The sequence below is a fragment of the Pipistrellus kuhlii genome, unplaced genomic scaffold, assembly GCF_014108245.1.
Source record: "Pipistrellus kuhlii isolate mPipKuh1 unplaced genomic scaffold, mPipKuh1.p scaffold_m20_p_6, whole genome shotgun sequence".
NCBI lineage: Eukaryota > Metazoa > Chordata > Mammalia > Chiroptera > Vespertilionidae > Pipistrellus > Pipistrellus kuhlii.
In genome coordinates, this window is record NW_023425562.1 from 28,618,907 (window position 1) to 28,633,102 (window position 14,196).

General features: G+C 45.7%; 1 protein-coding gene and 1 pseudogene across 8 annotated transcripts in view; one reads left to right on the top strand and one right to left on the bottom strand.

Annotated features, from left to right (window-relative positions):
* MTCL1 (microtubule crosslinking factor 1) overlaps positions 1–14,196 on the bottom strand; it is a 113,640-nt gene that overhangs the window by 18,126 nt on the left and 81,318 nt on the right. For 4 of the 8 annotated variants that reach the window (XM_045574901.1, XM_045574900.1, XM_045574902.1 and 1 more), the window contains 2 exons: positions 4,050–4,222; positions 280–534 (listed from right to left, as the gene is read on the bottom strand). In XM_045574901.1, the coding sequence (XP_045430857.1) occupies positions 280–534; positions 4,050–4,222 (428 nt within the window). The remainder of the gene's footprint in view (positions 1–279; positions 535–4,049; positions 4,223–14,196) is intronic. The other 4 variants (XM_036418127.2, XM_036418129.2, XM_036418131.2 and 1 more) reach the window with 1 other exon arrangement.
* Positions 10,551–10,855, top strand: LOC118707803 (annotated as a pseudogene).

Consider the following 14,196-nt stretch of genomic DNA (forward strand, 5'->3'; position numbering starts at 1 on the left):
ACATACATGTACACACACACACACACACACACACACACACACACGCATACACACGTTATAAACTTTGCAATGAAAAGATCTGTGTAATAGCTGAACCCAGGTTTTCAATACTAAAAATTCCACTTTTTCTTTTCTTCCTCTCCCTTGGGGAAGAAACATCCTAATGTACTAAGGACCTCTGAGCAGCCTGATTGCTGTTCCCTCTACATGTTCAGATTTCCAAGTCATTTTAGCTGTCTCCTCTCTTCCCGGTTCTCTGGAGTCTGGGAGCTTCCTTACCTGTTCTATTTTCCACAAGAGTTCCTTCCGTTGCCGCTCCCACTCCTGCCGATCCCTGTCCAGACGGTCTAGGAGTTCCACCTTCTCTCGGTTCCAGTTCTTCTCACTGTGATGGATCTGCCAGCGTAGGTCCATGACCAGGCCGTGGCTGTCAGCAAGGAGCTTCTGGTGTGTCTCCCTCTCCTTCCTGAATGCCCCTTTGCTGTCAGTGGTGGAGCCTGGTTCTCCCAAGCCTTTCCCAGTCTTCTCTTCCAGCTGTCGAGGAAAAGAGAACTTAACAACTTAGTCCCTGCCAAGTCTCACTTTAATCTGTGAAAAAATCTCAGATCATTAATGCATTATGCCTGGAAACATGTTTAAACGAAGATTTGACCAATCCCACGGAAGAAACCATTTTCATGTTGAAAGTCCTAATTATAAACATAGTCAGACAGAATATCAGTGTTCTCATAGTCTGCTTCTCAGCTCTACATCCCTACTGAGTCACCACCATCTTTTGCCTGTCCTTCTATTGAGCTCCTTGAAGACAATTATATGTCTGCCCTATATCTTAGCACCTCTATGGAACCTGGTGATGGGGCCATGGTGGGACCTGGGCATCTACAATACATATTTGTCGAACACTCGTTTAGTTTTACTAAAACTAATCACATGAGCAAAAACACTCCCATCCAGGCATATCATTGAAAACTAAAGAGGAAGCTGTGGAGGCAGAGAAAAGAGACACATGCATACACACACACACACACACACACACACACACACACAGAGGCACACACATATGAACGACAACAGACCTCTCTTCAGAAACTATTTAAGTCAGAGGACAATGGAGTGACATCTTTAAAGGGGGAAAATGGTAACATCTTTCAAAAATAAAGAAAAACAAACATTTTTGAATAAAAATTGAAGGGGAAAAAATCCCATTGACAGCAGATGTCAAGAAATGATAGAGGAGCCTAGACAGAGTGGTTCAGTTGGTTGAGTGTCATCCCATGCACCAGGAGGCCGCTAATTTGATTCCCAGTCAGGTCACATGCCTGGGTTTTGGGCTTGATCCCCAGTGGGGTGCCTGCAGGAGGCAGCCCACCTATGATTATCTCTCATCACTGATGTTTCTCTCTCTCCCTTCCCCTCCTTTTCTGAGATTAATAAAAATATTTTAAAAATCAAAATGCTTTACTTTCATGATGAAAATCAAGGTTATCATTTTAATTCTGTGAACGTTCTTTCTCTCACACCTAATGAGGGTTAGTCCTGCAGATGTGGCAAGCTCCCTTCTTCATGATGTTCCTATTCTATCTGACATATCCTTTCTCTCCTTTTCCATGTACTCATACTATTCATCCTCTGAGATTCATTCTAAGCAGGCCTTTCACAAACACTCCTTCCCTAAACCCTCAAGTCGAGGTGTGTGCCCTGCATGCCCCCACTCCCAACAGCACTGTGTACAGGCCTAAAAGGGCACTTCTCTGGGTCTCTCAATGCATTGAGAACTCAGTCAAAAAATATCTTATTTGTTGTTGGAACCTTGGAATTTAGAATAAGGTCTGACTTAGGAGTCAATGGAAGGAATCACAAAGTTGGAAACTGATACAACATGGCCTTCATTGAGGAAAAAATACTTAAGCTTTGGTAGATTTCACCTATCTTGCTTTTAAGTAGAAGAGGTAACCATCTACACTAATCTACACTGATAAAAGAGTAAGATGCAAATTGACTGTACCTTTGTGATGCCCACTAGCCAACCAGGAGTGAGTATGCAAATTAACCCAATAAAGATGGCGGGCTAACTTGCACATGCAGGTGCTGAGTGGCCAGGGGCAGGGTGACACGCTTGCGTTGTCGCCATGGTGATGACGCAGGCATTCCAGGCCCCTGGGCAGCGTGGGAAGGTGGAAAGGTGGCTCGGAGCCAGAGCAAAAAGGCGGCTCTGGCTGGAGCAAAGGCGCTGCCATCAGCCAGGGGAAGGAAGGCTCATTCTTGCATGAACCTTCATGCACCGGGCCTCTAATAGGACTATTATAAATGAACCAGCAACCACCCACATTCATAGCTTCCTGGGCTGCAAATGTTTAAAAAGCATCTTAAATGATTTGGGCAGAAGATGAATCTTACCTATTACCACCTGCCTTTTAGGTTTGAAGCCCTAGCATTATTTCACAGTGTTTAATGACTCTCCCTGAGGCTTTATTTGTGGCACACACGTGGGCGAATACCATGTTTCTCTAAAACAAAGATGAAATGTTTTGAAACTGGTTCGCATCAAAGATTATGCCTCCTTTTGTCAACTACAGTCAATGTCTTTGAAAATATTTAGTTTTTTTCTCTTATAAACATATTTTTAAGTAGGTTTAAAAAAACATCAAAGAGTGTATTCCTCCTCTGCTACTGACTGTTCAGGCTGCATCTTAACATAAACAGAGCATCTGTAGGAGTCTGCTACCAGGCAGTGGGCAGGATTAGTAACTGGGTCAGCGGTTCTGTCACCTGACCAGCCTGGCCTGGCACTTGGGTTTTCCTGTGCTTTGCAGCATCCTCTGCAGAAAACTTTGTATCTCTGCTTGTCTCAGGGCTGTGAGCCTGACAGCGCTGCTCCCCTGTGCCAGGCAATGCAGGTGAACTGGGTGCCAAAGGAGCCGTTTCCTTTTTAAATAAATATGTTTATATTGATTTTTTTAAAGAGAGGGAATATATATATATCTCAATGTGAGAAAGAAACATGGATTGGCTACCTCCCTCCAGCCCCACGGCTGGGGATCAAACCCACAACCTGGGAATGTACCCCAACCGGAAATGGAGCCAGTGACCTTTCAGTGCATGGGACAACATTCAACCAACCGAGCCACACCAGGAAGGGCAGGAGCTATTTTCTTTTGACATGACAGGTCCTTTCCTATTTTATTAAGGCCATTTGAAAGATATCTCCTTTCTGTGCTTTGTGTGTGTGTGTGTGTGTGTGTGTGTGCACGCAATTCATATAAAATTATAATTATTTTATGGTTTGCCTCAAAATAAGGCCTAGAAGGTTGATTACCGAAGATGCACAGACCTTTCCCCCTCATCATGATCAACGGGCTGCAGGAAGTGGCTGTGCTTTTAGAAATCTCAGGGAGAAAATGTTTCTGAAAATGTAGAAAAGAATGTTTCTGGCTAAGTCTGCTGTGAATAGCCCTGCCACGCCTCAGACCTCCCAGCAGGCTCTGCTCTGTGGGAAGGGTGGGTGCAGGAGCCCGCTCTCCTCCCACGTGAGCACGGAAGGCTCTGTGGTCTGAGAGCAGCCACTTCTCCCAGGCTCCCCTTTTCTCCCGTGTCCACCAGGTCACCAAACCTCATCAGAGGGCATGAAGTGGAAGGTCCACAGCTCTTTCTAGTATTCACAGAAATTGAAAGGAAAGTACGTGTTTACCTTTCTCAGAGATAACCAAATTACCGTCTGCTTTTTCTTAGCTCCCGTCCGAACCACGTCAGTGCATCCTGGTCACCGCCCGATGCTGGCGGGCCTCTGGATGGAGCCAACCACAACCTTGCCCGATGTGGGATGAGAAAGTACGTAAACGCTGCTTCAAAAATGCAGACGCGTTTCATACACGGGAGAGGGAATATGGGGGCGGAAGAAGATGCTTGCAATGGTGGGGAACTTTAGGAAGAGACAGCAGGTGGCTGCTCCCGGTCTGCTCACAACCCTCTCTCTCTCAGATGAGGGTCACTATGGTCACCTGTGCCTCCTCCCCGCCTGTCCTGGGGAGAGGGGAGATGGGGGCAGGTACCTGCTCCAGGCGGCACTTGAGCATGGCCCACTCCACGTCCCAGGCCGCCTTGTCGCTGGCATACTGCTGCTGCAGCCGCCGCCGGGCGCACTGGTCCTCCCGCAGCTCGGAGCGCAGGTCCTCCAGCAAGGCCTTCAGCGCGCCGAACAGCTGCTGGCTCTCCACCGCCTGCGGGGACATGGGGGTGGGCTGTCACTCACGGAAGGGTGTTCTTCAGGTCAGAAGAGGAGGGAAGCCTGCAATCAGGGTGGTGCTGGGCTGTTTCCAAGGTGCCACCGGAAATGGGCGCAGAGCCAGGGGGTCCCCAGGCTGGCCACCGGGCCCCTGGGGCTGAGGCTGCTAAGGGCTGGTTGGAAGAGGAGGGAGGGCAGGGCTCAGGCTGGTGCAGGGAACCTGAAGCAGAAGCGAGGAAGGCGCAGGAGGCACAGGGAGCCCTGGAGGCCAGCTGGGGCTGCCATGACGCTCTGCGTGACTTCAGACGTCCAAAGCTCTGGCTAGGGATGCAGGTAAAACCAAATACAGGCACTCGCCTATGTGTAAGGCCATTTTAACGCCAGCTGTTGCAACAGAAGGCAATGAATAAAGGCCTTGTGTTTCCTATAAACACAGGGTGGTACCCTCTGACTTGCAGTGACTCCAAGGTCATGGAGATGACAAACATGGCCATGGGGAGGGGGGCACTTTTAAGCCTGAGCCTGACCCGCCCCGACATTTCCAGGGTCTTGCACAATGCCTGCCATGTGAAATGTGCAAACAGGTCTGATAAAGGAAAATGGGTTTTTATTACTAACCTGCTTACGCCCACCTTAAAAGATTTTATATATTTTTAAAACCTGTCCCCGCCCTTTGAAGGCACATTTCAAAACTATGACTGCTCTCTTAGTATATTTCAGCATGTCCATTTTATCAGAAAGGCTTGGCCAAGTGAATTAATTCTGTAGCTGGATAATGATAGCCAAATGAGCCTGTCTCTTGAAGCCAGACAGAAAGCACAAACATGCACCGCGCGGTCTCGAGGCAATCCTGTTGGCTGCATTTATGAGACGGAGGAATGAAAGCTCCCTGAGTCCGGCTGGAGGCAGAATGTCTCCGTTATAGAAAGGAGAGCCCCTTCCTCTCGAGTGGAACCCCCTACTTGGTAAAGCACGGTGAGTGCCCTTCAGCTCCCTAGCGAGGGATCTCCATACACCATCTCCCCTCCATCCCCGGAAGAGTCAGCTGTGCTTCTAAAACCATCTAGTTCATGCCCTGAGCACACACATGCGCATACACAAAGATGGTCAACCACACATTTAAGATACTTTGGATATGGTTGGATTTAAATAAAGTTGAATCAATAAAAAGAAATTCTTTAACATGAACCGATTTGTTACTGAAAACTCCATAGTTGCTCCCGTAATTTATAGGAAGGCTTATAATAGTAGATACAGTAGACTTTTGATCTAGTGGAAAGGCTTATTTGTTAAACTTTTTACTTATTGCTCTTTGATTTTTCTCAGCTTGAACACCAATTTTTACTTTAATAATCTTGAGATAAAAGGCTTGTTAAGAGTACAATTCAGTTAACATTTGAAAAGCTCAGCAAACAGAGAACCTTCTTAAAATCCTATAGTCTTTCCAACCTCCTGAAGATAAAGACCCTGAATAGCCTCAGTAATCTTGAGAAAGACAAAATTTGGAGGTATCCCAACTATACTATAGTTATAGTTGGGCCATTGTTATCAAAACAGCCTGGTACTGGCAAAGGAACAGGTATATAGATCAATGGCCTAGAAATAAAGTCACACCATCAATACATCCACAAACAAGTGCTGGTGAGGATGTGGATAAATTGGAATCCCGGTGCACTGTTGGTGGGAATACAGACTCATGCAGTCACTGTGGAAAACAGTATGGAGGTTCCTCAAAAGATAAAAAGTGGAACTGCTGTTTGACCCAGTGACCCCACTTCTATGAATATATTCTAAGAATCCCCAAACATCAATTTGAAGGAATATATGCACCCCTATGTTCATAGCAGCATTATTTACAATAGCCAAGATCTGGGAACAAGCCCACGTGCCCATCGGTAGATGAGTGGATAAAAACTTGGTGGTACATTTACGCCATGGAATACTACGAGGATGAAAGAAAAGAAGGCTCTTGTACCCTTTGATCAGCATGGATGGACTTGGAGATTATTATACTAAATGAAATAAGCCAGTTAGTGAAAGACGAATACAATATGATTTCACCTATATGTGGAATCTAATGAACAAAATAGCTTGAGGAACAAAATAGAAACAGGGGCATGGATACATCGAACAGACTGACAGCTGACAGAGGGGAGATGAGAAGGGAGGCAGGATGAAAGAAAGTGAAGGGATTAGCTGAAGAACATGTATGCATAACCCACAGATACGGACAACACAGTGTGGCGATGGCCAGAGAGGAAGAGGAGGAGGTGGAAAAACAGGGGAAGGGAACATCTGTAATAGTATAAACAATAAAAATAAAGTAAATAAATTACCTCTATATTCAAAGAGATGCTTTTGAAATGCATGAAATTGTAACAAATGCTGGTTTCTCTAAACTCTATATCAAAAGTACTATTTAAAAATTACATAAGTGCAGGTGAGTGAGAAAAGGTGTTGCAACTATCTTTTCAGGAATATCCATCAGTCTAAGTACAGAATTTGTTGAGAAACTATGTATACATGATGGTGATTTATTTGGTATTTTCATCTTTGTATTTTAATGTTTACATATATCACTACTTTTTAAAGTCGAAGTAATTTGAGCATAAAATAATGATAATAATTTTAATACAGTCTTTGGAGTAGTCATCTAATTTTCACTGCAGAAAAGCAGAAAACCATGTAATAAATTCTTCTATGTAATCCATAGCTCCCTATAAACCCCAGGCCACATCAGGGGTCAGCTTGTAGGGTTCTTAACCTATACCAATCAGCTTACACAGCACAAGGGCCAGCCAGCCTTTGTGCTTCTCGCAAGCAAATCAAGCCTAATGTTTCCATGTCCATTTGGGTCCGAGCAATCAACATCACCTATTTTATCAGTATAACTTTAATCATCTCAGCATGAGCTCAAAATGGCTTTGGGGTGAAGGTGGCCATGACGGCAATAGAGTTCAGAGAATCATGCCATTGGCATTTGTCACTGCAATCACCCGCAGCAGTGCGTGGCATGGCGAGAAGCCACATGAGCTCTCTGCCTTGGTGCACAACAGCAAGAACTGAGTCTAAGGAAGAAGTTCTGAAGCCCCTGAATGAGCCCTTATGGGGCTTTTCACATACAAAGCCCCCAGTAATGATAACTAATATTGTTTTCCATGAGTGAGGCCGGGGAGGGGGGATGCTAAATCATTCATTTCCATGACCTCGCGCTGTACATCAATCCTGGGTACATCCTGCCACGTTCACCATGTTACAGAGGAGGGGCCACATGTGCAGAGACTGCCAAGATCTAGCTGTTAGAAAGTGCAGGCCCGGACTGCAATCCAGGTCTGTCCCTTCCGAGGCCGAACAACCCTAGCTAGGATATTTGAATTCTGACATCATACCCTGCCTGGGCTCTCATTATTAGTATTTTTCACTTGGCCTTAGAGAAGCCATCTAATCTCTGTGAAATGAATTTTATCCCCATGTCAAGGGAAATAATAATAGTGAGTCACCCTGAAAGAGTCCCTCAATGTTACTTCTCTCACTTTTCTTCTGGTGGTGGCCCGTATGGGGCTCTCTCTGGGGGAAAACAATGACCCCAATCAAGTCAGGAATAGAACCAAGATGCTTTGGTCCATTTAAAGGTCTTTAGGTGGGAGCATTCCCAACACAGAGCTTCTGAGCCTTCTGTGCCAGGACCCCAGCTATGCAGCCTTTCAGCCGGGCATCTGTTAGATATTGGCCAATGAAAATGACCAACTTTTCGATCTCTTTAAGATCAGCTGGTTGGTTTTCTCACAAAGAAGGATCAAATGGTTCTATTATTTCCCCTCCCCAGGTTAAGGGCATTTCAGCCCTCCCGAGTTCGTCTCTCTTGGGTGAAGCTTAAATTAATCCCAAAAACTGGATCAGGAGCTGGGCTGTACCGTAAAATGTTAATCTTTCTCTAACAGGTTCAAGGTTAGGCGTCAGCTAACAGGACTGCTATCCAAGTATACAATAAATTATTAATAGAAACTGAGAAGGAAGTTTATGGAAAAGGTAACATACCAAGCTGTGAGTGATGCAATGCTAACGATTTTATAAAACCATTCTTGCCGAAGATTTCTAAAACCTGTGTAAAATTTTGTTACTTGTGATTTTATCCTTACAATTCTGTGAAAGGCTAAATCATTATCAACTACTTTGCTTGCCTTCGAGGCATTTACTTTGCAAATCAAGATAGCTGTACTTGGCACACCCGGGGTTAACCCTGGGAGGTGGGACTGGGGCAGAAAGAGTCCTGCCTTAAATCCCCATTAATCCTTGTGACTTTTCACCTTCAGCAGTAACGGAAGCAAACAAACAAAAGTAGTCAGCAAAAATAAAGTGATTCATAATCATAAGCTCTTGTCCGGCTCCTTTTCTATTATATAAAGTTGCATGACTCCTACGGTGAGGATATAGCTGCAGAGTCTGAAGAATGAATCATGGCATAACATACAAAATCAAAACGCAAAAGCTACTGAGGCTCAAGAAGAGAGTTTTCTTACTACAAAAAAAGAAGAAAGCAAGCCAGCAAGCCAGGGCATGTCCTAGTTCTGACATGCAGGCCTTGTCTGGAAGAGCTGTTCTTTCTGGAAGTTTCTGCATTTGGGGCAAAATGGAAAGACGGGCCGCCAGGAAGTGGGTAGCTGGGCAACCGATGAGTCGAAGTCTGAGAGGTCCAGGAAGCCAAAGGCGCTTTGGCTACAGAAGGAGGGACGGTTTTTCCGTTTAGGGGAGCCCCGGGAGCCCCTGAGCGTCACAGGAGTCCTGGTCAGTGACAGAGGCCCAGGGAGCAGGAGCCACTCGGTCCTGAGTGAGGCTCTTAGTGACCAGCCCCCGCTGAAGACTGGGAGACTAATATGAAACAGTACGGCATCAGGTCCTGCTCTGAGTTTTAGATTAAATTCCCTATGTTTACACTTAGATGCTTTAATAAAGAGGAGTATGTCACACCCCTGAATGAAAAAGTGATTTCTCTTTTTGAAAAATTAGTCCTATTCTTGGAAGACTGGAGTCATAATTCTGGCACTATTAATCACCTTGTTTAAAAACAAACCTTGATTTCAGGGATTACTAATGAATACTAAACGCACACATCCTTAGCAGTGCTAGTCTCAAAAGCTTAACACAGCAGCAAGTGGCAGGCATCTGGGAGCTCAATGAGAACTATCTGAGGTGCCCCTGCCCACTCCCGGCCTCTGCTCTGCTCCAAGGCGAGCGTGCTGTTCGCAAGGACAATCGGGTCGCTGCTGCAGATGGCATAGCCAAGGACCAGTCAGCAGGGAGCATTCGCAGGGCCAAACACTTTCCAACCTGATGGTTTTCATGATCGAATTCCAAGGTTGACTCAATACATGTAATTTTTTTTTTTTTTACCTCATTGGACATGATCAATGTTGCCATTCATTGTGTTCAACTTGGAGAATGTCCAATATGACAGAAATTAAAGACCAAGGCCCGGGAAATTTTGTTCCTTGTGAGTTTATCCTTGGGAAAGAAGTTCAGCCTCGTTTCTCATTCTGCTTCTCACCTGGGCGGGGGTAGGGAGGAGGGGAGGCGGTTCTCAGAGTTTCTGAAAGGCTGTGGCCCTGTTTGGCAGCTCTGTAAGACACCCAGCCTGCCCAGCTAATACCCAGGCCACTACAGAGCAGGCAACCCTTCTAAGGGAACTCGCAGGGAGCCAGCTGTCGCTTACAGTGGAGCTCACTCATCCTCTGTCCTTGGGCGGATGGCAGTGCGCCCTTATGACTATGGAGGGATGGGTCCATTAAAGGCAGAGCTGATTCCCTTCTCCCCCCCCCCCCCCCCCCCGTCTGGGCTCCGCTCCGAGAGCCCCTTCACCTGCCTCTGCTGCACCAAGTGAACACCCACAGGCCCCTCGCCATTTGAAGGGGAAGATCTAAAACATTAGCATTGGAAGAGGAGGAAAGGAGAGATGATATTCAAATGCACTGAATGTGAGGTTCCGGCTGAGTGACTTTACATTAGTTTTCACTCCAGGGGCAAATTTTCCATGACTCTGGTTTAGAAAACCAGATGTTACATTTTTTTCTCCTTCTGCAAAGCATTTGGATGTGCATATGAGGAACACCCAACACATGCTCTTAGTGCAGCAGGTTTTCAACTACATGGAAATTGAAAAATACTATTTGAGTTAATCACAGATAGTTTACAGTATCGGTGGCCAATAAAACAGGTCCGGCAACAGTCTGTGCTGTAGGGAAGAGAGATGGATTTGTAAACCCGGGAGCGAGGTTCTCTCTACCCTAGCCACTGCTGTGCGGGGAGACCCCTGGTGAAGCCACCACCCCCCATGTCTGGCCAGCAGGCAAAACCTTCACAAGCACACAGGGGATAAGAAGGAAAGAGAATACATTAAACTCAGTCTTTGGACAAGACAGCCGTGAGATTCACTTCTAAGTGAAAATGGCAACACATCTCCAGACACTGAAAGACTCATACAGTCCAAGACTGGGAGGCCAATGCCTTCCCTCAGGTTTCTCTCGGGAAGTCAGAGAATCGCTGATCATCCACACTCCAGAAGAACCGGGGATGGAGGAAGAAGATGTGACTGAAGTCTACCAGGAACACATGGGGGTCCTTCAACGGTTTACATAGTCTTCCTATTTTTTTCTTTCCTCTCGCACCTTTTTCATTCTTAAAAGTAGTTCTTTCTTAAAAGAAACTGGCACCCTGTTTCTTTTAAACACCACCCATGGAGAGTCCAGGGCCCATGTTTCATCAGTGCTGGTTTTCATTGTGCCGATGGCGGGCAATGCCCTCTCCTGCTGAAATGTCACCTGTGTGAGCAGGGAGGCACCTTTTCCAGGGCCGTACCCTTCAGGCTTGTGCTCACTAAGGTCGACCAGGGCAGGTGCTCCTAACGGCTGCCACCTGGCCCCGAGGTTCTGGCCCCGAGGTTCTAGCATGTGTTGGCTGCACTCCTGGGCCACGACTCTCAGGGCGAGATGGAAAAATGTCCTTTCTTTGCCGTGAAGCTACTTTTGAAATCTGAGGGTCAGGACCCAACAAAGAGGAATATGAGGTTGGAGTCAAGATGACAGATCCGGTGAGAATAAAGACTGACAGTGGTGGCTTCCCTCAGGAGAAAGCATGGAAGAGCAGAGAAAAATCTTGTCAGAAGATCCCAGAAAGTCCTAACTTTCACTAGCAGTTCATAAGATATTCGAGTAGAGGTGGGTACAAAGGAACAATGTTCTTTTTTAGTTTATTTGTACTTGTTTTGGCCTGGGATATGGGTTTTAAGTGGACATCGTCTGTACCAGCTTCATTAAAATAAACAACATCTTGGTTTAAAAAACCTGGCAGATTTTAAAGGATTATTGTGCAAAGTAGCATTTTATTTTCTAAGTCATTGTTGGCAAATTCACCCTGTGAGCTACTAAATTCTCCCCCTGGACTCTGGCGTTATGACGAACTTCCTAATGACTGTAATTAAAAGTGCCTTTGAACATTCCTCCTTGAGTCACATCAGTCGGGGAAGAGGAAGGGTGGGTGGGGATGCGCAGAAAACAGCTCTTCAGTGTGACCACTGAGCGCTGCTTGTTCGCCTGGAAGGCATTCCTCTCCCGGTAAAAACAAACGCGCACTTGACGCAGGAGCACCCTCGACGCAGGCTCTGGATTATGAAAACTGTTCGCTATTTATTAAACTAGCAAATGATGCACACATTTTGTTTTTCATGTACTCGGCGACATAAGTAAAATTAAATCTGTCCCTTTGTTTCCTTTGAATGAGACCTTCCATGAGAAAGTCTTACACTACTCCTGCATATATTTTGGGGACACAGATACCAATAGTTTCCATTTTGGGGGCTTACGGGTTTTTCTTTTCCCTGTTTAAAACACTACTTATACTTTTTTGATGTATAGTACTTGAAATTCTTACCAGAAAACACGTTAAGCACAGTTACTTGATTACAAATGAGAACTATCCAACATGCCCCTGCCCACTCCCGGCCTCTGCTCTGCCACAAGGCGAGCTTACTGTTCGCAAGGTCTATCGGGTCACTGCTGCAGATGGCACAGCCGAGGACCAGTCTTCTGCGATTTGGCTTTTGAAGCCTTTATTCAAACTACTTTTAAATGAGTGGTTTACTGTTAGTGTGTGTTTTTTTTTTTTTTTAATAGCACATATTTCCTTTACTCTTTTATTTCTTTTAATATATTTTATTGATTTTATACAGAGAGGAAGGGAGAGGGATAGAGAGTTAGAAATGTCAGTGAGAGAGAAACATTGACCAACTGCCTCCTGCACACCCCCCACCGGGGACGTGCCTGCAACCAAGGTACATGCCCTTGACCAGAATCGAACCTGGGACCCTTCAATCTGCAGACTGATGCTCTATCCACTGAGCCAAACCGGTTTCAGCTACTCTTTTATTTCTTTCTTCATATATATAAGAGATCCAGGATATTGTCCTGCCACTCATGACAAATGCTTTGGCACCAAAAGTAACGGCCAATGTTAAAGGGGTAATAGAAAATTAGAGCAAAGAGTCTTTCAGCCTCAGTTTTTGCTCACCAGGAATAAATCATTAAAACACCACATGGAGGAGTCTGCATGGTGACTATTCGCCTGCAGTCCCGTGGGATTTTAACATACTGTCCCCTGTCCAGTGAACCAGAGTAGAAAGAGTTGTCTACATTACTGTTATTGGTTGATTTTTTTGTGTGATAATAGTCTATCCTTATGACACTTCTGCAACCAAATTGGCTTTCCATCTCCGCTTTAATAGATATAGAGGACAATGATTATCATCTCTGCTGCTGTAATGTGTTAGGTATTTTATGCTAGTAGAATCTAGTGTAATTGTTTCAGGTGAAAAGTATTCTTTCAGTTACCATTTTGAATGTGTCTGGATTAAACAAACAATAAAAGAGAGAGAGAGAGAGAGAGAGAGAGAGAGAGAGAGAGAGAGAGAGAGAGAGAGAGAGAGAGAGAGAGAGAGAGAAGTGAGAGAGAGAGGAAGAAAGAAAGAAGCAGCTCTTCAGTTGTGAAAAATCTTATTTGCACATGGAGAGAAAGCAGTAAGGGGGCCTGTGCTCACACACCACTTTCTGTCTGTCACTTGGATCTGAGGCCAAGTGCTGACACAGCCTCTCCTCCCTGACCCTCTGAGGCTCCGGGCTGAGGGAGGGTTGCAGCTGTGCTGTCCGCGCAGAGGGAGTGCCCAAATATGCTTGTGGCTGAGCGGCCGCAGCTGCACCCGCCCTCCCAGGGTGACTCCGGCCCTGTCCCTCACCCCAGAGCCGGGCCTCAGGCTCTGCCCCATGGAACTCCCAGGAAGTCTGGAGTGAGGAAGCTTTAACAACTGGTGCAACCCTCCAAACCCACCTAGGCTGCTGTTTCATGTAAAACTGCAAAAAATTTGGATGGTAGCAATAGTATCTTTTGGGTTATTAAGCAAGGTCTATCTGCTTAATAATTAATAAATGTGGCCTCTAGCAACACTACTAATTACTTAATATTTCACACTGAAGTCCCACCTCTCTTTAATGCTTTAATTTTTTTAGGTGTCATCAAATATTTTTATATTTCAAGTGGCCCCAAAAGAACATGAAACACTTTACACATTTGGGGATATTTTTTAAAAAGTACTTGTTCCAGCCCTGGCCAGTTTAGCTCAGTGGACAGCGTGTGGGCCTGTGGACTGAAGAGGCCCGGGTTTGATTCCAGTCAAGGGCACGTATCTCAATTGCAGGCTTAATCCCAGGCCCTGGTTGGGGCATGTGTGGGAGGCAGCCAAACAGTGTGTCTCTCTCACATCGATGTTTCTTTCTCCCTGTCTCTCCCCCTCTCTTCCACTCTCTCTAAAAAATCAATGGAGCCAAGACCGGTTTGGCTCAATGGATAGAGCGTCGGCTTGGGGACTGAAAGGTCCCGGGTTCGATTCCGGTCAAGGACATGTACCTTGGTTGCGGGCATATCCCCAGTAG